This window comes from Podarcis cretensis (assembly GCF_951804945.1).
Source record: "Podarcis cretensis genome assembly, chromosome: 2".
Taxonomy (NCBI): Eukaryota; Metazoa; Chordata; class Lepidosauria; order Squamata; family Lacertidae; genus Podarcis; species Podarcis cretensis.
Window position 1 is genome coordinate 21,895,150 of NC_137171.1, and position 22,756 is coordinate 21,917,905.

At 46.8% G+C, this 22,756-nt stretch overlaps 1 protein-coding gene across 1 annotated transcript; it reads right to left on the reverse strand.

The window, feature by feature from the left end:
- Positions 1 to 1,925: 1,925 nt before the first annotated feature.
- MMP19 (matrix metallopeptidase 19) lies at positions 1,926 to 18,555 on the reverse strand. The gene is made up of 9 exons (XM_079965531.1): positions 18,231 to 18,555; positions 14,882 to 14,970; positions 14,223 to 14,353; positions 9,816 to 10,031; positions 8,340 to 8,585; positions 5,846 to 5,974; positions 4,808 to 4,972; positions 3,872 to 3,999; positions 1,926 to 2,669 (listed from the first exon to the last, which is right to left on the reverse strand). Exons 1-9 carry the CDS (start codon positions 18,333 to 18,335, stop codon positions 2,442 to 2,444), a joined length of 1,437 nt encoding a protein of 478 aa, XP_079821657.1. The 5' UTR covers positions 18,336 to 18,555; the 3' UTR covers positions 1,926 to 2,441.
- Between the last annotated feature and the right edge of the window lie 4,201 nt (positions 18,556 to 22,756).

A 22,756-nucleotide genomic window follows, 5' to 3' on the forward strand; every position in this document is an offset into this window, starting at 1 on the left:
GGGATTGGGGCCTTGGATTTTAAGTCCTTCATGCAGCAGAAAAAAAGGATATGAACCACACACCTTTCTGCCTGGGCAAGCGTCAGCTTTTGACTTCTCTGCAGTGCATCATTTGCAGTAGGAAAGATAATGTATTCCCATGAGCGAGAAAAATAAATGAAAGCCATCAGTTTTGTGTAAAAGGTAAAGGTAAAGGGACCCCTGACCATTAGGTCCAGTCGTGGCCGACTCTGGGGTTGTGGCGCTCATCTCGCTCTATAGGCCAAGGGAGCCGGCATACAGCTTCCGGGTCATGTGGCCTGCATGACTAAGCCGCTTCTGGCAAACCAGAGCAGCACACGGAAACGCCGTTTACCTTCCCGCCGGAGCGGTACCTATTTATCTACTTGCACTTTGACAAGCTTTCGAACTGCTAGGTTGGCAGGAGCAGGGACCGAGCAACGGGAGCTCACCCCGTCACGGGGATTTGAACCACCGACCTTCCGATCGGCAAGCCCTAGGCTCTGTGGTTGAACCCACAGCGCCACCTGCACCACAGCGCCACCCGCACACAGCGATGACATTAGTGAGCATCTAATAAAGATAAGCAGGGACGCGGGTGGTGCTGTGGGTAAAACCTCAGTGCCTAGGACTTGCTGATCGCAAGGTCGGTGGTTCGAATCCCCACGGCGGGGTGAGCTTCCGTCGTTCGGTCCCAGCTCCTGCCCACCTAGCAGTTCGAAAGCACCCCTAAGTGCAAGTAGATAAATAGGTACTGCTTTATAGTGGGAAGGTAAACGGTGTTTCTGTGTACAGCGCTGGTGCTGGCTCGCCAGATGCCGCTTAGTCACGCTGGCCACGGAAGTGTCTCCGGACAGCACTGGCTCCCGGCCTCTTGAGCGAGATGAGCGTGCAACCCTAGAGTCGGACACAACTGGCCCGTACGGGCAGGGGTACATTTACCTTTAATAAAGATAAGCACCAACACTGATACACATGCAGGAACTTTTACAGCAGAGATAGCAAATTTGTGTGCCACCCCCCCCCCCAGCTCAATTGCCATACCAGCAGGCCCATGGTCAGGGATTAGGGGAGGTGGGGTTCAACAACATCTGGAGGGCTACAGGTTTCTCATCACTGCATTTGGTGGTGGGGTAGAATATTGCTTAAATCACAGATTTTCAACCTTTTTGAGTCCACGGCTCCCTTGACCAACATTCTTTCTGCGGCACCCCTGTGGGGCTCAGGAGCCCAGTTATATGCCACCCCTTGGCTGCAGAGCCGGCAGCCCCTCGCCGCTTTTTGAACACCCTCTTTTGTGGAGTGTTCCCTCAGCCTCCTCTCCCTTCTCCTTGGGAGTCCTCTGGGCAGTTGCAGCTGCTGCCCCTGGTCTCTGAGCTGCCCCAAAGAGAGGTGTCTCCTCACTCTGCCCCACAGGGGCCTGGGAAGCACCCCCTGCCAGCCCCAGAGGCACCATTCACCTGGGTTTCGCAACCCTTTGGGAGGCAGAGATGTGAGAGGGCATCAGAGGAGGGAGGGAAGGAAAGAGGGACAGAGGCCAGTGTTGCTTGCGACACCCCTAACTGTCATTCAAGGCACCCCAGGGTGCCACAGCACACTGGTTGAAAACCACTGGCTTAAAGGATGCTGAATTCTTGAAGGAAAAGAGAGTGGGGGGAGGGACACATATCCCTTTTATTGTGGACTGAGTAAATATGGCATGAGTGCCATTCAAGCCCTGCAAATTGGAGTTGTCATTCATATTACTAGATACACAAGATCACATGGAATACAGTCAGTAATAACCCTCTGGGTCTGCCACAGAAATCATGTGTGTGTGTGTGTGTGTGTGTGTGTGTTTGGCGCAAGGACCAGCCCTCTGCCCTTAATGGGTATGCCAGACCCTTCCCCTTAAAATGTCATCCTAATTATATTTAAAAAAAAAATAAAAAATGAACAGCTAGCTCTTCTACTGATTGAGATAAAAGTGAGCAGTCAGTATTCTGCTACCCAAACTTGCAGGCCTGTTGGTGAGCAATGGTGCCTGTATCATACCCACCCCCTTCAAATCTTACAGAAACAGGGAAAACCCCGTCTTCAACTTTGAACTCTTCTACTGCCTTTTCACATTGAGACAAGACACTTAGGCACACACCCCATGCCCCGCAACCAAGGCTCCCTGTGTCCTGAAGTGAGTTGGGTCCCTTCTGCCACCCATGCTGATGCCAAGGTAAATGGGGATGTTTATGATGTCCAGCACTGAAAAGGTACGTAAATGCACAGCAGGAACAGAATTAAAGTTTTGCTCCAGCTCTCCCAAGCTTGGTTCTTTCCAGAAGAGTTGCTGTTCCTACACACCACCTCTAGGCGTCACTGTTGGGTCTGTTAACAATAGTTGTGTGCTGTCTAATTGGCACACCCGTGCCAGTCCTGGGAAGTGTGCCAGGGCATCATTGCCAGCGTTAGCAGTTCATCCAGCGCTCGGCCGTGCTCAGTGGGTAGCCCCGGTCTACTCTCAGTTGGTCGTTGAGTCTCCAGTAGATGCCGCCCTTGAAAAAGTAGACTTTGCCGTTCTCCCAGGTGAACGCGGCGTCCAGGTGTGATGGGGCCCCTGAGAAAAGGCTGGAGATCTTCCTGGGGAGAGTGGAGAAGTGGCTTCCCAGTTCGTCCCATTGCCAGTAGCCCGTGCCCTAGGGAAAAAAAAGAGGAATGATTGCACTTTCCCCAGTAATAATAGTAATAATAATTTTATTATTTGTACCCAACCCATCTGACTGGGCTGCCCCAGACCCTCTGGGTGGCTTCCAGCATATAGAAAAACATAACAAAACACTAAACATTTAAAATGTCCCTATACAGGGCTGCTTTCAGATGACTTCTAAAGGTTGTTCCATTTCCTCTGGTGTTCCCCACAGAGATAAGAAACTAGGAGATCTATCTATCTATCATCATCATCTATCATCTATCTATTATCTATCATCTTTCATCTCCTAACTTTTACATTTTGAGGTAAAAGTCACCACTGGACATGAAAAAGTCTACGTGAAACTGTTCTGAGCAAAAGGCTTTTTATTACTGTTTAAAAACGTGCTGCTGGAAAGGCAAACAAGAAAACCATTCAGCCAGAAAGCGGGCAGTGATCACCCTAACCTCCCATTGTCTTGGGAGCCATAAATAGATGTTATTGGCCATTTTGCCACCACTAGAACAGTGTGAGTCCCTCTTCCCTCTGTTGCCTTCTGCCTGCTCCTACGGAGAGTACTCAATCCATCTCCACACCCTTCTCTTATGTCTCTCATCACCTCAAAGCTAGCATCCACCTGTCAAGGCTCATACTAAGAGAGCATTATGTCCCCATTATGTCCCCTCAAAAATCTCCCATAATGCCTTGGGGCGTAGGGAATTCCTGCATCTTTCTACCCCTCCCCTCCCCAGTAAATGCCAGTGAATCGGGACATGAAAGGTGTCGCATGGATCAGAGGAAAGGAATATTTAAACAGCACAGAATGAACACTTCTGCGACTTAAAGGCCAATATCCTCACACCCTAATCATTCATTCGCCCAAAATTTCCTATTCTTTGCCCCCCTGCTCACATTCTGCTCCTAGGCAGCCCATTTGTTGAAACTATTCCTGCCTCAATACTAGCCAATAGTTGTCAGTCCCTTAGGTTTATTTCACAACATTCATATACCAAAAAAAAAACCAACCCACCAAAACCCTAAAATATTAACAACAAAAGACCATTAAAACTAGGCATTTAAACATGTTCAAAAGATAATTGAACTTGACAGTAAGCAAAAAGAGAGAAAAAGAGAGAACACATGTCTGCGTTCTACATGTCTGGATAGTGTAAGGGATAATGTATTGCAATTGTTATTATTGCAGTTTACCTTAAAGATGAAGATCTTCTTGTTTTGAGGCCAGTAGAGGGCAGCATCTATCTTAGCTGGGATGCGGGTGAGGGGTTTGGGATAGCCAGGATCCAGCTTAAATCCCCGATAACGCCACAGTTTAATACCTGTAGCCAGAGTGACATGAATTAATAAGGAGCCAATGCGAGGATAACACACCAGCTGGCTAAAAGCTGCTAATACAAATGCAATCTGTGTCAGAGGCTTAAGCAGTTCTCAACCTGTGGGTCCCCAGATGTTGTTGGACTACAACTCCCATCATCCCTGAGCTCGGGCCTTGCTAGCTAGGGGTGATGGGAGTTGTAGTTCAACAACATCTGGGGACCCATAGATTGAGAAAGGCTGGTTGGCCCTTTGGGGCTTGTGGGAGAAAAAAGGGGGGAATAATAATAATAATAATAATAATAATAATAATAATTTATTTATTCCCCCAGCCACTCTGGACGGCTCCCAACAGAATATTAAAAACATGATTCAAACATCAAACATTAAAAACTTCCATAAACAGGGCTGCCTTCAGATGTCTTCTAACAGTCAGATAGTGTTTATTTCCTTCACATCTGGTAGGAGGGCGTTCCACAGGGGGGTGCCACTACCGAGAAGGCCCTCTGCCTGGTTCCCTGTAACTTGGCTTCTTGCAGTGAGGGAACTGCCAGAAGGCCCTTGGAGCTGGACCTCAGTGTCCAGGCTGAACGATGGGGGTGGAGACGCTCCTTCAGGTATACTGGGCCGAAGCTGTTTAGGATTTAAACACTTTTGAGTTGCACACAGCTGATCAAGACAAAGAAGAGCCGCATCTGCAGAGCTACACAGCCTTTGGCGTAATAATCATAGTCATAATCTCTCTCCAAAGGACCAGGTTTAGATCATTTAGGGAAGCGGGAAGCTTATTTCTCAACTCTCGGACCCACAGACCTTTGAAGAAGTAGGTGCGCCCAGTTCGGGGAGAATATACAGCTGCATCCAGCCCCCCCGGCAGCCCCTTCCACAGCGCCGAGATCTTCATGGGTGGGTTGGTACCAAAGTCTGTCACCGTCCACACGTAATCGCCACGGAAAGCGTAAGTCTTGTCATATGGCCCTAGGCAAGGTGCAGAAGTGATGGACCAAATGTTAAAAAGTGGGAATCTAGCATGCTAATCTTTTTAGTCCTAAAAGTGTTTCTGCTTTGAGTCAGTTTTGCATGTGTTCATTCATAAATCCAGTGCTTTTTTTTCTGGGGGGATGCATACCCCTAAACATTTTGTGAATCTAACAGGAGAAGAAACTAAAAATGTAAAAAAATAAAATAGTTTCTTCTCTAGGAAGGTGAATCGTCAGTTCCATTGCTACCCCCAATGGAGGCCTCATTTTCTGTCACGATGTTTCCTGAGTCTCAGACGGAATGAGACTCCGTTTTTTTTGACTGTGGCTTGTGACTTCGTTTTTGTGACTTGTTTTTGTGACTGTGTGTCACAAAATCAGTTTTTGCAACTGATTGGTTGATTTTGTGACTGCAGAAATGTATAAAAGCCCCCCCATCCAAACAATGACTATAATCAGTGCACATAAGGGGGGAAAATTAATTTTAATGTTTATCATCTACAATACTGTATTATTTATTTTATAGTACAGTACATTGATTATTGCTTTCATTTTATGGATCAATGGTCTCATTAGATAGTAAAATTCATGTTAAATTGCTGTTTTGGGGGTTGTTTTTAAACGTCTGGAATGAATTAATTAATCTGTTTTGCATTACTTTCTATGGGAAAGCACACCTTGGTTTTGGAACAGACTTCTGGAACGGATTAAGTTTGGGAATCAAGGTACCACTGTATAACGAAACATCATATAGCCAGCTAGAAAGGGATACCGGGGAGACATCCATTTATGCAAACCTGGGATGGGTGGAGTATGTTCTGGAAGGTGGTGGTGTTTGGATTTAGGGGTTGGAGTGAGGAAGGGGCCTTACCTAGCATGATAGCATCCAGTCCATCTTTGCATGGGTTAGGGATTTTACTAGGCTTCTGTGAAACAGCCGGGACAGTACTGTGGGCAGGTGAAGTCACTGTCGTTGATGTCGTTGGGATGGTCTTCTTGCCTGCAGGTAAATATAAGGAAGGGAATTATTTTTGGGTGCCCAGCATCTCCACCAAAAAGAAAAAAGAAAAAGGAAGGGAAATAATTGTAAAAGTGTTGGAAATGGAAAGAGAAAGAATGTTTCTTTTTATCCTATGAGGTGGTCTTGTGGCAAGGTTAAAGCTTACTGAGAAATGATATATAATGAATTGAAAAAGATGTTTAAAATAACATTTGTAAAAAAAAGACAGAATCTTTCCTTTTGGGAAAAGGAACTACCCAAACTGTACAGAAATTTGGGCAGAACTACCCAAACTGTACAGAAATTTATTCACGTATGCAGCTACAGCGGCAAGAATGTTATTTGCAAAAAAATGGAAAGAAGAAGTTCTGACGAAAGAAGAAAGGAGACAAAAACTTATGGAATATGCAGAAATGGCGAAACTTACTGGAAAAACAGGAAATCAAGATAACAACTTTTTAAAAAAATAAAAGAATGGAAACGGTTTATTGAATATTTACAAACAAACTTTAAACAGCTAAGGATATTGGCAGGATTATTGTAATAACCTGCAGTTTTATAAGAGTATATGTTTAAAGTAGATGAATAAATGATTAAGTTAATTTGGAATATGCAGAGAGAGAGAGAGAGAGAGAGAGAGAGACTGAAGAAAGAGGGGGAAGGAAGTCAAGTTTCGAATGGTTAAAATGATTGTAAAATTATTAAAATGTATAAAATTGAGAAGTCATATATATTAAAGGAAGGGAAATAACTGGGGTGAGAAAGAGGGTGGAATTCTTGGCCGGCTACTGATTCCTTGGCACTGGATTGACAAGTTGGCATTTTGCCTCCTAACCCATCCAGAACCTACTTGAGAAAGGATCAGGAAGAAGTTCTGGTGTTACCTGGCAACCGTCCGCACCTCCCCTAGAGAGCAGCGGCCTGCCTCATGATTTGAAAACAGGCCCAAGCCTCTCATAATTAGGAACAGGCCTCCCTGTTGCTAGGGTATACAATAGCTGAAACAGAGCATGAAGGCAGCAGTGGGTGGGGTAGTGGGATGCAGAGAGAGGAAATGAGTGTTGGAATTGGGGCACGGGGTGATTCAGAGGAAAGGCAGAACCATTTCTTTGAAGGTTTAGGATTATCACTTAATAGTTTGTCACGAGCACTGACCATACCTATTTTCTACATGGATACCACACCTTTGGGAAAACAGCTGCCTCAAAGACAAACTCGCACTCATTGTGCATTAAAATCATAGCTGTCAACTTTCCCCCCTTTTTAAGAGAAATTCCCTTATTCCGAATAGGATTCCTCGCAAGAAAAGGGAAAAGTTGACAGCTATGAAATGGGGTGGGGTGGGGTAGGGTGGAGGATAAGAATAATATGTCTATAGAGCATATCCTCCCCTGGCTTCATTTAAACATTTATTTTAAATGTAATTCATCATTGTTTTAAAAATATGTCTACAGTGATACCTCTGGATACGAACGGGATCCGTTCCGGAGCCCTATTCGCATTCTGAAGCGAACACAACCTGCGTCTGCGCGTCTGCGCGTGTCGCCGCTTCCGCGCATGCACGTGACATCATTTTGACCGTCTGCACATGCGCGAGCGGCGAAAACCAGAAGTAACGCGTTCCGTCACTTCTGGGTCACCACGGAGTGCAACCCGACAGTGCTCAACCTGAAGCAACTTCAACCCGAGGTATAACTGTACACTGCTACAAAACCTCACAGCACTTTACAAATTAAGAAATACAGTGGAACCTTGGTTCTCAAATGGCTTAGTTGACGAACAAATTGGCTCCCAAACACCGAAAGCCCGGAAGTAAGTGTTCCAGTATCCAAATGTTTTTCAGAAGCCGAACGTCCAGTGCTCCTGCAGCCAATCTGAAGTTGTGCCTTTGTTTTTGAAAGGTTTCGGGAGTCAACCCGACTTCCAGAAAGGATTACTTTCGAGAACCAAGGTACCACTGTATTACAATACAGAAAACTGGGTTGTTTTAAAACAAAAAAAGTATTATTTTCATGACTTTGATATACTTGGATTGCTTTTTAGCTGGACTCTGGGAGGCTCCCAATGACCCAAATGAGGCCTAGGCAACTGGCAGGTGTAGAAGAGACAGGGAACACGCATTATCTGGCCCCAAGGACTTCGCATCTGCCTCCAGCCTTGATTCCCAAGCCCCTTCCCTGCCTTTATGGCACACCTCAGTCAAGTGCCTGAGGCCCACAAGATGGAAAGGCCTGAGGGCCAAATTAGGTGCCAGTTGTTTAAACCCAGATCTGCTCCCATCGCATTCAAAGCAAGGGGTGCAGGTTTGCAAAGTAAAAGGGGCACACTGGTGGGCTGTGCTTTGAAACCCTCCCCCAGTCCATACCATAAAGGGCCTGGATGCCTTCGATGTCGTCGCGGTGCAGTCGGAAGCGCAGTCGGTAACCGCTGTAGGCGGGAGCCATGAGGGCACCTGGTTGCCGGGAATGGCCCAGCCCCAGAGCATGGCCAATCTCATGGGCGGCAATGATGCGCAGGTTGACGCCGCGTGAGGTCCCTTCCGTCCAGTGCTCATCGGAATCAAAGTGAACTGTGCCTAACTCAGGGATGTCAGCATGGGCCAGGACATGTCCTGAGGAAGATAAAGGAAGGTGGGTTAAGAGCTGTGCGAGAAGCACTTGCAAACTGAGCTAAGCTAAGCTAAGCTAAGCTAAGCTAAGCTAAACTAAGCTAAACTAAGCTAAACTAAACTAAACTAAACTAAACTAAACTAAACTAAACTAAACTAAAAAGGTAAAGGTAATGGACCCCTGACAGTTAGGTCCAGTTATGGCCAACTCTGGGGTTGCGGCGCTCATCTCACTTTACTGGCCGAGGGAGCCGGCGTACAGCTTCCGGGTCATGTGGCCAGCATGACTAAGCCGCTTCTGGCGAACCAGAGCAGTGCACAGAAACACCTTTTACCTTCCCGCTGGAGCGGTACCTATTTATCTACTTGCACTTTTTGGCGCGCTTTTGAATTGCTAGGTTGGCAGGAGCAGGGACTGAGAAACGGGAGCTCACTCCGTCACGGGGATTCGAACCGCCGACCTTCTGATCAGCAAGCCCAAGAGGCTCAGTGGTTTAGACCACAGCGCCACCCGCGTCCTAAACTAAGCTAAGCTAAACTAAGATGAGATAAACTAAGCTAAACTAAACTAAAATCTATAATAATTATAATGTACGCAGGTGTGTTGCACCCCGCCTGTGTAGCAAAGAGCTATACCAAATCTAGTGAAAGTATAGTATAAACTATAAATAGGCACATGCTAATGATCATACTGAGTGAGATGCAACAAGGTTGAATCTTTGCTTCTTTTTCAAGCCCACTACAGCACAGAACAACAGAATCAGCTGTTTAGGCCAATCCATTCTTCCCTGTGATTTAAGAACGCCTCAGCTTTAAAGTAGGGCTGAGCGATATCTGGTTTTCAACATCGTGATATATCAGCAACGAAACATTGTGATGTACCAATATATATCATGATGTCTGAAATAAGGATGGAGGCATTGGCCAGTTTCATGGTTTCCCCCACATCGTGATTTTTGCCAGCGCCTGCTCTCGTTCAAACCAGTTTGAGATGATGTATCATTTTAAAGGGCCTGCTCCTGTGCCTCCTTCCCATCGCTCCACCTGACCACGAAGCACCTCCTGTTGATGCTTCCAGCTTCTGGTACCCCCTGACACTCCATCAAATCCCTGCAGCACAGCAGACAACACCTCCCTGTGGCACACCACTTCAAGATCCCTGCTCCTTGCCAGCCCTTTTCTATTCCCCAGGCCACTCCCCAACCCCCCCGAGAGCAAAGCTTGGGTCCATACCAGGCCCATCGAAGGGCCGTGAGCAGCCCCACGTAGAAGTGCCGTGGAAGGAGAGGCGGATGTCAGCACGGCCGCTTCGCACCTCCTGGAAGGTGAGCCGGGTCACGTCACTCCAGTACTTGAAAGCTGTCTGGATGGCAGTGCGTGTGGCTGCGGCCCCCAAATCCTCAGTGTGGCTGTAGATCCGGTAGGTCAAGTGCTTTTTGCGCCAGCGTCCTGCAGGGGGAGACGCAGAGCAAGAGGTGTCAGAAACTGGGGCTTTTATCCCAGGAAAGTCACAGCTTAGCCTGGGTTATGTGATAGGAATGTTGAGGTCTTAGATATATGTTAAATGTTCATAAGTCTAGCAACCAAGCGTGTGCATAGATCAGCACAGGAAGACCGACCTGGAAAATGGAAAAGCCTCCCCATTGTCTTTTCCTTCACAAATCCTGTCTTAAGGGCACATTTAAGATATGAATAGGGTGTGAGCCTGTGACCTGGCTCAGGAACTAAGTATTTATCATTACAAAAGACTGGCCAGGCTCCCCAGGGTATCAATCCAGTAAGCATTAACAGGTAACTTGCCAGACAGGAGGTAAACAACCCACTCAGACTTCTGCTGTAGACTGCCCTTTCTGTGATGTAGGTATGATGTTTCTGGGGGTGGTCTTGAGCTCCAGGGCGGGAAATTTAAAATGTCTATATAAGGGCAGGCACACCTGGGTTCTTGGTTCCTCCTCCTTTCCTGCAGGTGAGGGGAGCACCCTGTTGCAACAGATCAATAAAGATCAGGCTTACTAGCTGCTTTGCTTCTCAATATTCTGTGGTTGGCCTCTGTTATTTTTTCCTACCAATAGGGAACTTACGTAAGGACTCTGTATGGGCTCTTGGATACCCCATAAGGGAAAAGGGCAAATTATTGTTTACAACAGTTACAGGGAGAAGGCGTAACAAACTCTTTTCTTAATAGGGAGCCTGGTTTTCAGAACGTGAAAACCTTACAGCATCCAAGCAACAAGAGAGATGTAACAAAGGCTTGGGTGGTTGAGGGCACTCCAAGGATTGCAGAAGTACCAAGAAAAAAATGTTTATGGGGAAAACGCTTGTGGTGGTCAAGCAGTTCAGTGAAGAAGAGAACATGCTCTCTGGGCATGGACAGTTGGTGGGGAAAACAGACAACGGGTGGGATGAAATGGAGTATCCTGAGAAAGGTCATAGCTTGCTGGTTGGCTGGCTGGACAAGCAAGAACACTCCATGTTGCAACATTTTGTTGCAGTTCAATTTGTTCCAGACAGTTCTTTGACTAAGCCTGCATCCTTATGCAGACTTACTGGGGGGTGGGGGAGGGGAGTCCAAGGAAATCAATGGGATTTACTTTTGAATATGATCTGGCTGCATGTCTTATTCATGATACTGCAGTCATTTCCAGACCCCCATTATTGATTCAGAGCTGGTTCATATGCCCTTTCTGCCTCCAGAGACTCTTTTTAAAAAAAAAAAAAAAAAAAAAAATCACTGCTTGTGGCTAATGTGTCACCAACTTCAATGGATTTCAAAATTGTTTCCCAGCAAACTCTGTGCTGCTTCAGAAGCTAACCGAGGTTGTTTACTTGCCAACAAAGGTCCGTATAGTTAAAGCTATGGTTTTCCCAGTAGTGATGTATGGAAGTGAAAGCTGGACCATAAAGAAGGCTGATCGCTGAAGAATTGATGCTTTTGAATTTTGGTCTGGAGGAGACTCTTGAGAGTCCCATGGACTGCAAGAAGATCAAACCTCTCCATTCTGAAGGAAATCAGCCCTGAGTGCTCACTGGAAGGACAGATCCTGAAGCTGAGGCTCCAATACTCTGGCCACCTCATGAGAAGAGAAGACTCCCTGGAAAAGACCCTGATGTTGGGAAAGATGGAGGGCACAAGGAGAAGGGGACGGCAGAGGATGAGATGGCTGGACAGTGTTCTCGAAGCTACCAGCATGAGTTTGACCAAACTGTGGGAAGAAGTGGAAGACAGGAGTGCCTGGCATGCTCTGGTCCAGGGGGTCACGAAGAGTTGGACACGACTAAACAACAACAACAGGCCTGCAAAGGGCAGGCGACTCTTGCAACAGAAAATACCTCCGTTGATTCTTTTCTCACCAATCATGGACTTAGGAGACTCAGAGTGTCTTGGGGAGTTGGGCAGTGAAAGCCAACCCCTCATTTTTCTGCAGCCATTTTTTCAGCCATACATGATCACCACTACTGATCTTCCCTAGAAATGTGGATCTGCAGGAGACTTTGTCCTTGAAAGTTGGGTAATAGTGAGGCTGAACAGACCTGACTTTTGCCCTACATGTGTTTGTGCTGCAGAACATGCCTCTTCAATGTGCTGCAGTTTCTCAGCAGACAAGAATCCCATGATGATAGAAAAAGTTTGAAAACCACAGACTTCGGTTGTTTGCCAAGTGCTGAATCTGCGTTTTTACATGCCACCGTCATCAGTGTGGATGGAACAATGCATAAGACATTCCAACTTCTCTTAGCGGGGGCGGGTTAATTAGATAACCCACTTTCTACAAGCAGGAAGCTACAGAGCACGTCCTCAGCTAGCAGGACTTAATCCAAGCCTTGTCAAATCTTCCTTGACTCCACTTCTGGCTATGACACTGGCTGGCGCATAACATGGCAACAATGGCACATGGCTCACGTGGTACCCAAGTTGGCCATAATGTCAGAAATCACAGTTTCAGCTGGTGGCTGGGGATTCAGGTTTGGGCCTAAGTGAGTTGGGTTCCAGTTCCTGTTTACCCAGAAACACTTTGGGAAAGTCTAGCCTCAGTTTCCTAACTGGAAAAAAATGGAAAATATCTTTTGTGCTATTTTTAAAAGTATTAGCTGCTTCCCCCCCCCCCTCAAGAAAAGGAACGCACCATGAGAAGAGCAGCTTCATAAATAGAAACAATAACAACAAACAAATCAAATTCAGCTGATTTTTTTATAACAACCCAAAAATCAGCAACCCAAGTTAATTACCACCTATAAAGAAGTGGGAGGGGAGCTTTCCTTTGCTGCCAAAAGCTTAGCAAAGGCAAGGAGGACATTTCAAAACTGTGGGGCCACCACTAAACAGACCTTATTCAAGGCATCTACAAATCTGCTTGCCAGCTCATCAGCTGCTTATGATATTAGCTACATGCTTGCTAGCTCATCACAGCTGTGTATGAACATTAAAAAGTACAAGAAGGCTCTGCTGATTTTTCAAATTATTTTTTAAGCTTCTCCAAACGAGAAGAAATGGCTTTGCCCAGGCCTTCTGGCAAGTGTGATGACTTGGGATAACAGCAGGGTTTTACGTTGCAGTTTGTATAAGAGAAAAAACTACAAGAGGAGCCTCTCCCACTTGCTTCTCCATACCTCCTGCACAGTTAAGAGAAAACCCTCTGTCTCTGGGCAAGGGCAGGGTTTTGGCTCATAAATAAATACCATAATTCTATAAGCTTCCGTTTAGAAGTTCCATAGATTTCAATGTGTTTCATTGCTCTACGTAGGGCTACCTTTGAAGGTGACCCAGAAACTGCAATTAATCCAGAATGCGGCAGCTACACTGGTGACTGGGAGTGGCCGCCGGGACCACATAACACCGGTCGAGAGATCTGCATTGGCTCCCAGTACGTTTCCAAGCACAATTCAAAGTGTTGGTGCTGACCTTTAAAGCCCTAAACAGCCTCGGTCCTGTATACCTGAAGGAGCGTCTCCACCCCCATTGTTCAGCCCGGACACTGAGATCCAGCACCAAGGATCTTCTGGCGGTTCCCTCATTGCAAGAAGTGAAGTTACAGGGAACCAGACAGAGGGCCTTCTCGGTAGTGGCGCCCACCCTGTGGAACGCCCTCCCTTCAGATGTGAAGGAAATAAGCAGCTATCTTATCTTTAAAAGACATCTGAAGGCAGCCCTGTTTAGGGAAGTTTTTAATATTTAATGCTGTATTGTTTTTAACACTTGATTGCAAGCCGCCCAGAGTGGCTGGGGAAACTCAGCCAGATGGGCGGGGTATAAATAAATTATTATTATTATTACTATTATTGCATGGCACTAGTCTGACCACACAAAGCAATTTGAAGGACTAACAAATCTACTTCCTAGAATTCTTGCGCAGATGAGCTCTGCAGAGCCTGAGAAGCACACTGTCCATTCAACCCTCCACTGGAATAGTTCATTATAAGGACAGCTCCAATCCCAGCGTTACTATGACCTCTGATCCCAACATTTCAACCTGCAGAATTCTCTGTTTAAAGATCCATGCAGCAGGAGAACTCCCTTTTTTAGGGAAATGCCTTCGCACCAGCTTCCCTCAGCCCAATCCATCTCTCTGCTTCGGCCAGGAGGAGAGATCATTTGCCCAGCATCTTGTCGGCCCCAAATTCAACAGTTTGAAGAATGCTCACCCAAGAGTAGATATTTGAGGGTCCTCTCGTTGAACGGGTCTTCGACGCCGCAGCGGGGCTGCCGCATCTGGGAGAGGGTTGCTGCATCCAGACGTCCGGTAGAAGGTAGTCCTGATGCAAGCTGGAAAGCCCTAAGGGGGCAGAAGTTGGGGGAGCAGAAGGCAAGGAGTCAGCATTTAACTGTGGTTCAGACATGACGGGTGGTTTGTGCAACATGGTGAACCAAACTATACCTTAGTGAGACTATGCGAATGTGCAAGTTTCCAGAGAGGAGTTCACAGCCACTTTGCTTGCCCCCAGCCACGCCGTGGGATCCCACGTATTCATATATTCTCACTAAAAGCAGGGAACTATAGGAATGGTAGCTTTGTGAGGGGAACAGGGGTCTCCTAACAATCCTCAGCACCCTTAACAAACTACAGCTCCCAGAATTCTTTGGGGGGGGAGGGAAGCCATGACTGTTTAAAGTGGTTTGATGGTGCTTTAAATATATGGTGGGAATGTGGCTTAAGCCACGATCTGGGCCTACCATGTTGTGGGAACCAGGTCGCTATGAGATGCTTCACAGGGCAAATCAAAGCCATTGTAATGGTTTCCCCTTGTTGTTTGGGTTGGGCTGTGTGTTTCTTGTTTCGTTTACCTCATGGCTCAAGTTTTACCTCACAGCATTCTCGATATCCTCTTCGGTCAAGGCATTCGAGAACTGCTCCAGTGGCTTCTCTAAGTATCCGAACTGCAGCAGGAAGTCCTGAAATGATGACACTTGTTAAAACCAACTCTCAGCCCCAACTCATTGGCACAGTCTCTCAGAGAACGGGCATAAGGCCCACAAGGGTGTTCTTGTAAAGAGACCAACTTCTGTAGCAATGAGTGTTGCTGGGTGGGCAACAGACCACAGTTTGGACTGGCTTTCCCCATGCTTTATATCTCTTGAAATACGCTCCCTGCCCTTCTTTTTACAGGGAAACCTACTAAGCAGAATGTGGTTGTGCTGGTCTGGAGCCAAGAGATGTGTACATGTTGTCCCTTATTCTCACTGAATAGCTAAATATGGGAACAAGGTATCCTCCTGATTTCCATCTCCATAGGCCCGATTCCACTCCTTTCTAGACATGTCGGGAAACTCAAACTACCACCATGCTTACTCAGCAAATAAGAGGCTGGCCACAGCCATCTCTGCCAGCAACCCTCCTCCATCGATAGAAATCTCAAATGTCCCTGTCTGGAACTGAAATTCTTCACGGCATCATTCCTTGCTTTTGCAATGATGTGCACAGTACTTGTTTTTCTGCACTTTTCCTCAACTGGATCAATGGCAGGCATAGGGAAACTCGGCCCTCCAGATGTTTTGGGACTACAACTCCCATCATCCCTATCTAACAGGACCAGTGGTCAGGGATGATGGGGGTTGTAGTCCCAAAACATCTGGAGGGCCGAGTTTCCCTATGCCTGACCTATGGTCTGCCTGCTGCTACAACCAAACAGATTTCCCCACCCATATCCAACACGGCAGGGGTCCTCAAACTTTTTCTGCCTGGTGGCGCATTTGGAAATCCAAGAAACTGTTGCAAGCACCATTATTTCACAGAAGAAAAACTGGTGATGCTCAGGAACAATGGGCAAAACATTATACCCAAACTCCTCACTCTTCAAAAGGGTACCTTAGTCTTTCAACAAGCTCCACATACTTTCAGATACCCCAGACTCTCCTATTACTTCTAAAGAGTTCATAATTGTTAAGGCCGTTCTCCCAGAACTTTCTGAGTCCATCTCAATTCCGTATATCAAACAGACAATTAAATTAAATCTCAACTCTGTTTTTGAAACAGACAATTAAATTCCCATGAATTTTGCATTGTGCCATATATATATATATATATATATATATATATATATATATATATGTATGTATGTTACAACTAATAGCAACTGGGATCAGGGAGGTGATTTAAACCAGTGGATCAGTATAGGGGCAAAGGGCTAGAACCTCTGTCCCCAAACCAAATCGAAATTCGAACACCAAGCAGACGCTATTTGAAAAAGAAAATTACATGGGAAGTTCCAAGCACAGAACACCAGTGTAAGATGTAGCTTTGCCCTTCATTCTTGCAAAGGCTTTCTCCATCTCACACAAAGCAGATACATAGCTCAACAAATACTGCTTTACACAACAAATACTGCTTTACAAAGAAAGTCCAGTTTTCCTTTTTGGACCCCACATTCCCATTTGCTGTACTCTTCTTTCGGAGGGGTTCTGTATCCCATTTTAAGTAACATCCAGTGGGTTGAGAGCTGGTGGGGAGAACTAATCTGCTGCTTTTAAAAAAAATATTCTGCTGGTGATTACCTGCCCGCCCCTGCCCCCGCACCACTCATGCCAGACTGCTATACTTGTTTGCTATGAGCCAAAACTGCCCTTCTACATGCCACTTCAAGTCTTCTCCATGTCAGCCAAAGCTACAAGTTCTGCTCATGGCAAATGAATCAGTTAAATGACTGTTTTAACACAGGCAAGGCATCAGCAAGGGCAAAAAAGAAAGAAAGAAAAAGAGAAGCCTCCATGTTCAAAGCAGCAGCAACACACTTTGGATAGGTCACAGAGAAAGCATCAAGTCTTCCTTCTAGCATCCCCCAACTATATCTCATTCTTTAACTTGCCCTTGGTTCGGATAGACTTCTTTGGTGCCTAAAACAGCTGGGTAATCTTGCAAAGAGGGATGCGGGTGGCGCTGTGGGTTAAACAACAGAGCCTAGGGCTTGCCAATCAGAAGGTTGGTGGTTTGAATCCCCGCAACGGAGTGAGCTCCTGTTGCTCGGTCCCAGCTCCTGCTAACCTAGCAGTTGGAAAGCACGCCAAAGTGTGAGTAGATAAATAGGTACCGCTCCGGCGAGAAGGTAAACGGCGTTTTCGTGCGCTGCTCTGGTTCGCCAGAAGTGGCTTAGTCCTGCTGGCCACATGACCCGGAAGCTGTACGCTGGCTCCCTCAGCCAATAAAGCGAGATGAGCACCGCAACCCCAGAGTCGGTCACGACTGGACCTAATGGTCAGGGGTCCCTTTACCTTTTTTAATCTTGCAAAGGGAATGGATGTTTCAGGAATTAGGACACTTGGCCAAGAAAATCTACCATACGTCTCAGGAGAATAAGAAAGATATATCTTGAGGTTCTTTGGAAGAGGGTAGGAATACAGGAAGCTGCCCTCTTTATACTGAGCCAGGACATTGGTCCATCTAGCTCACAACTGTCTGCACAGACTGGCAGGGATTCTTGGGGTTTTTAGGGAGGGAATATTCCCAGCTCTACAGGAGATGCCAGGGAATGAACCTAGGACCTTCTGCAAATAAGGGAGATGTTATTCCCATGAGCTACAGCCTTTCGCTAAGCAGAAGCAAACCCAAGGTTGGGGGAACAGTGGAGAATGCAAGCTGGGTTCAAGGAACAAGAGTAAAACTGTGAAGAAAAAGAAGAAGGAAACGGAGTAGAGAAGTCAGCAGTAGGACAGCCGAGAGACTCTGCTTTCCTACTCCTCATCCCGCACAAACACACCACAAACAGCTCACAAAGGGTGGAAACTTCTTGCCAATCTTCTGCACAGCAGCCAAAGCGGTTTGCTTCTGTTGTGATTGCCCACCACACCCGCCCATAAATGTTCAGTTTGGTTCCTGCTGCTACAGGGAGGCCCAGGCAGTTGAGGGTTTCTTTTGGCCAGGGAAATCTTCCTCCAGGCCTCCTGTCCCTTTCTGGGGAAAGTTTGCACTAAACAAAGCTTTGCAAGATAAGCCAGGGGACACGGATAAGGCTGGAGGCATCTAGGAAAGTTTCAAGGTTTCTCTAGGACCGAAGGCCTGGAGAAAGTCGGAAAAGTCTGAGGTTGGGGTTGTAGGTCACAGCTGAGGAACAATCCTACCCTGCTTGTCCACATTCTCCCGTGTGACCCCCATCACTGCAAATGCACTGACTCCACTGCTCAGCCTACAGTCTTAGAGGGGCCATCCAAGCCCTACCTACCATGGCTTCTTTCTTCTCCGCTCGGTTGAGAGCAGCACCTTTGGAAGAGAAGATCAAAGCATAGACCTGGAACAGCAGCAGCAACGGAAGCTGGGGCAGCCTCATGTCCAGTTTCTCCGCAGACCCTCGACAGCAACACAGAGCAACGCTTCCTTGCAGGAAACTCCACAGAGCTCTTCAGAAACTGCTTTTGCTGGAAGGGAACCAAAGCGGCGCTGGAGCTCTTTCTCTCCACTTCCTCCCTCCGCTGCTCAAGCTTTGCTCTGCCCTCCCTGCTCCCTCCATCCATCCATATCTTCGCTCCCTGCTTTCTCAAGTTTATAAATCTCCTAACAGCAGGAGTGAGTCATTTCCAACTCAAACATGTTGCAACCGCAAAGCCTGGAGGAGCCCCCTCTGCGAAGATTAACTCTTCGCAGAGCAAACACTCCCTGCAAGCCCTCCTGTTGAAAGGTCTGCTAATAACAAGGTCTGTAGGGTGGCATTGGGGTCTCATTGCGATTCAGATAAAGGCCTGCAATCTAGAGACACAAGAAAAGTAGTGCACCCCACCCCCAAAAGTACACAAAGCAAAAGAGAGTCTTTGCAGCTGCAAGGGCCTGTTGTAGGGATGGATAAACCTGTGGTCATCCCGATGTGGCGCTACTGATCCCATCTTCCCTGACCATTGGCTATGCTGGCTAGAGCTGAAGGGAGTTTGTAACATCTGGAGGGCCCCCCAATCCTGGCCCTCTGCCATCTCTGCAGTTGAATTCAGAGAATTCCCAGCAGTTTGTACACATGGATGCACACAAGTGCCAGGAATGAAACCTGCATAACATTCTGTCAAGGCCTTGCAGTGAGGAAATCTCACTTGCTTCTTATTCCCCAGAAACGCTTTGGATAGGCCAGGCATAGGCAAACACGGCCCTCCAGATGTTTTGGACTACAACTCCCATCATCCCCGACCACTGGTCCTATTACCTAGGGGTGATGGGAGTTGTAGTCCAAAACATCTGGAGGGCCGGGTTTGCCTATGCCTGGGATACAGGCCTCCCCAGCAGGGCATGTCATCTTAAGGGGGTGAAATTTACCGTAATTTTTTGCAGATTTCTTCTGCAATGTGTTTTTGGGCGTGAGGAATTCCTATCTGCTATTATGTTTGTGATTTGGGACAACATCTAGCTTGGTAAATCTACACTCGGTGAAGAAGCACATAAACTGCTTTTGGAAAACCAAAGAATTGTAATTTTACCTTCTGAGAATGTCAAGTATTGTTTGATGATGATGATGATGGCATCCGTCTGTCTCGAGAGACAATGGAGTGCGCCTCCGGGGGTGAAATCAAACTGCTGTGTTAGCAGCACTGAAATGACCTCCCTGGGCGCAAACCTGGGCAGTGTGCATGGAGGTCCTGGGCTGCCTGGACAACAATATTCCCGCTCACAGCCTCACTGATGTGGTCCAAAGGAAGGCAGAGCAGTACAGTTGGCACCAGCACAGCTGCAGGAGCTGCCATACAAGATGCCGCTCAATCATTTCAGGGACTCCAATCCGGATTTGTATAGGGTTTACTCCTTCGCCTTTTCTTCTCCTACAAGGCAGCAGATGTTAAGGAGTCTTTCCTTCTCCTAGGTGGGCTACCTTCCCAAACTGACAGACCCCATCTGCCCTTCACTTCCCTCTACACTACATCATGTGCAGAAACTGCCTTCTTGACCATTGGAGCCACTATTGGTCCCATTCACTTAATTCGACGGAGCCTGTCTTCGCATGCAGGGGAAGTCTCTAACTCCCTGAGCGCTTGAGACCCATCGGCTTCCCTCACTTGGTTTAGCCAGCCAGTCAAAGCTGTTCTTGAGGTGTGGCTGCTGTCGCATGCTGACAGCTTCTAGGAGCCACAGGTGAGGGCTGAGTGCTAAGGTAGGGACCAAAGGTGCACAAACTACCCCAGAAGGAACTCAATGTGTCCCCCACCAGAGGTACGACCCCTCCCCTAACACCCCATATACCCCAAATAATAATAATAATAATAATAATAATAATAATAATAATAATATCGATAATATAAATGTTGATGTATAAAATAACTGCAAGTACTTGGCAATAGTTTTTAATGATTTCTATGCAATTTGACACACATTTTGCTTACCAGGCAAAACTAAATTATATTAATTTAACCAAAATAACTTTTCAATTCCCAAGTCTTGTTTCAACTTTTTACCACCCCTCATTTTTTTTGGAATTTGAACGTTGAAGGATTTAACACGCACTATGCTTACCAGGCCTCACCCCTATTGGGAATACAGTGGTACTTCGGGTTAAGAACTTAATTCGTTCTGGAGGTCCGTTCTTAACCTGAAACTGTTCATAACCTGAGGTACCACTTTAGCTAATGGAGCCTCCCGCTGCTGCCGCCACACGATTTTTGTTCTCATCCTGAAGCAAAGTTCTTAACCCGAGGTACTATTTCTGGGTTAGCAGAGTCTGTAACCTGAAGCATCTGTAACCTGAAGCGTCTGTAACCCGAGGTACCACTGTACCGGAACTCAGGCCAGGTGGTGGGGGGAATGAAATAAATAATTGGGACAGGCAAGTCATGGAGCATGTACAGAGTGCATTTTCCCATATTGCTGAGTAATAACAGCCTTCCAAGCAAAAACCTATAGCCGTAAGATTCCTAAATGCCGTTTGGCAAAGAAGTCCCTGTTGCAAAGATGAGCCGCAACCCATTCACTTGTCCTCTTTCTGTACTCAGGCAAGAACTACAGAATGCTATATAAGAAGAGATCTGGTGCGCTGCAGAAAGGTGAAATGCTTACCAAGCAAATGAAATGATTCATGCAGGGGAGATGACTCACAAAGCAGCGGCAGGGAATGACTCCTTCAAGGGAGCCAAGCCATATGGCAGCTGGACAGACAACAAGCTGCCCAGAGTCGTTGACCTATGTGGGTGTGTAAAGGGGTAGGGATCTCAGGTCAAAGGGCGTATTTTGAAATAATCCTGAATCCTCTGGCCATAAGGCTAGCGCAATACATTTTGCTGCCTGACACACAGCAGCAAATGCCACTTTTCCCCACCTTCAAGTCAAGATACAGAGCCTAGACCCGCCTAGTTATTTGGGATGCTGAGGCTGAGCATCTCTCCCCTTCCCTAGCAATAAAGCTACAACACTAATAAATCAAATAACTAATCATTCTACCATCCTTTAATAATAATCATAATAATTTTTATTTATACCCCGCCCTCTCTAGCCAAGGCGAGGCTCAGGGCGGCTAACAAGCAATAATAAAAACAAGATGAATGAATACAACTTAAAAAACAAGATTAAAATACAACATTAAAATATTGAAACATTAAAATATTAAAATGCAGCCTCATCACAGGAGGAGAAGGAAAAAGGAAAATGAAAGAGGGGGAGGGAATCAAATTGGCTCCAAGCCAAAGGCCAGGCGGAACAACTCTATCTTACAGGCCCTGCGGAAAGAAATCAGATCCTGCAGGACCTTGGTCTCATGAGGCAGAGCGTTCCACCAGGCTGGAGCCAGTGTTGAAAAGGCCCTGGCTCTGGTTGAGGCTAATCTGACTTCCTTAGGGCCCGGGACCTCTAGGGTGTTGCTATTTATGGACCTTGAGGCTCTCCGTGGGGCATACCGGGAAAGGCAGTCCCGTAGGTACGAGGGTCTTAGGCCGTGACACCCCGAATCAGCTGCCTCGCCCTAATGGTAGGGCAGGCTCCACAGCTCTGAAGAAATTAACCTCTGTTTGAAAGTACAACAGCTAACACTTTCTACAGATGTTGCTTGAGACACCTGCATCCCACACCCTGTGCCCTTTCAGCTGTAAAGAATCTCTGGGCACAAGGTCCTTGTGTGAGGTAAATCAGAGTCAAATCTGGTGGTCGAGGTGGCAACATCACTGAACGAAAACTGGCAAAACGCCAGCACCAAACAAGCAGGCCAATTTCTCTAAACTAAACAGGTTTTGGAGATGTGGGTGGCACTGTGGGTTAAACCACAGAGCCTAGGGCTTGCTGATCAGAAGGTCGGTGGTTCGAATCCCCACGACGGGGTGAGCTCTCGTCGCTCGGTCCCTGCTCTTGCCAACCTAGCAGTTCAAAAGCACGTCAAAGGGCAAGTAGATAAATAGCGGGAAGGTAAACGGCATTTCCGTGCGCTGCTCTGGTTCGCCAGAAGCAGCTTAGTCATGCTGGCCACATGACCCGGAAGCTGTACGCCGGCTCCCTCCAGCCAGTAAAGCGAGATGAGCGCCGCAACCCCAGAGTCGTCCGCGACTGGACCTAATGGTCAGGGGTCCCTTTACCTTTTAAACAGGTTCCATTTGTTAAATGGTTCAAAAATTATGTTGAGCATTAAAAACTGGTTACTGGTTACGCTCCAGCAGAACCCAGCACCCCTTTTTCCAAGCAGAGTTTTGCTCCTGTGTCCCCAGAGAACGTTTCTACTTCAGTCTCATGGCAAAAACAGACCATTCTCCCAGACTTCCATTAGAAAAAGTATAAGCTGGAAAAGAGCGACTGCAGAGG

Bases quoted from the DNA above. Each gene is read 5' to 3' on its own strand.
- MMP19 (XM_079965531.1), bottom strand. From the start codon at position 18,335: ATGAGGCTGCCCCAGCTTCCGTTGCTGCTGCTGTTCCAGGTCTATGCT. The intron at 14,354-14,881 runs GTAAAACTTGAG...CTGCCCCCTTAG, and splicing joins GATATCGAGAATGCTGTGAG to GGCTTTCCAGCTTGCATCAG. The intron at 5,975-8,339 runs GTATGGACTGGG...ATTTACCTGCAG, and splicing joins AGGCATCCAGGCCCTTTATG to GCAAGAAGACCATCCCAACG.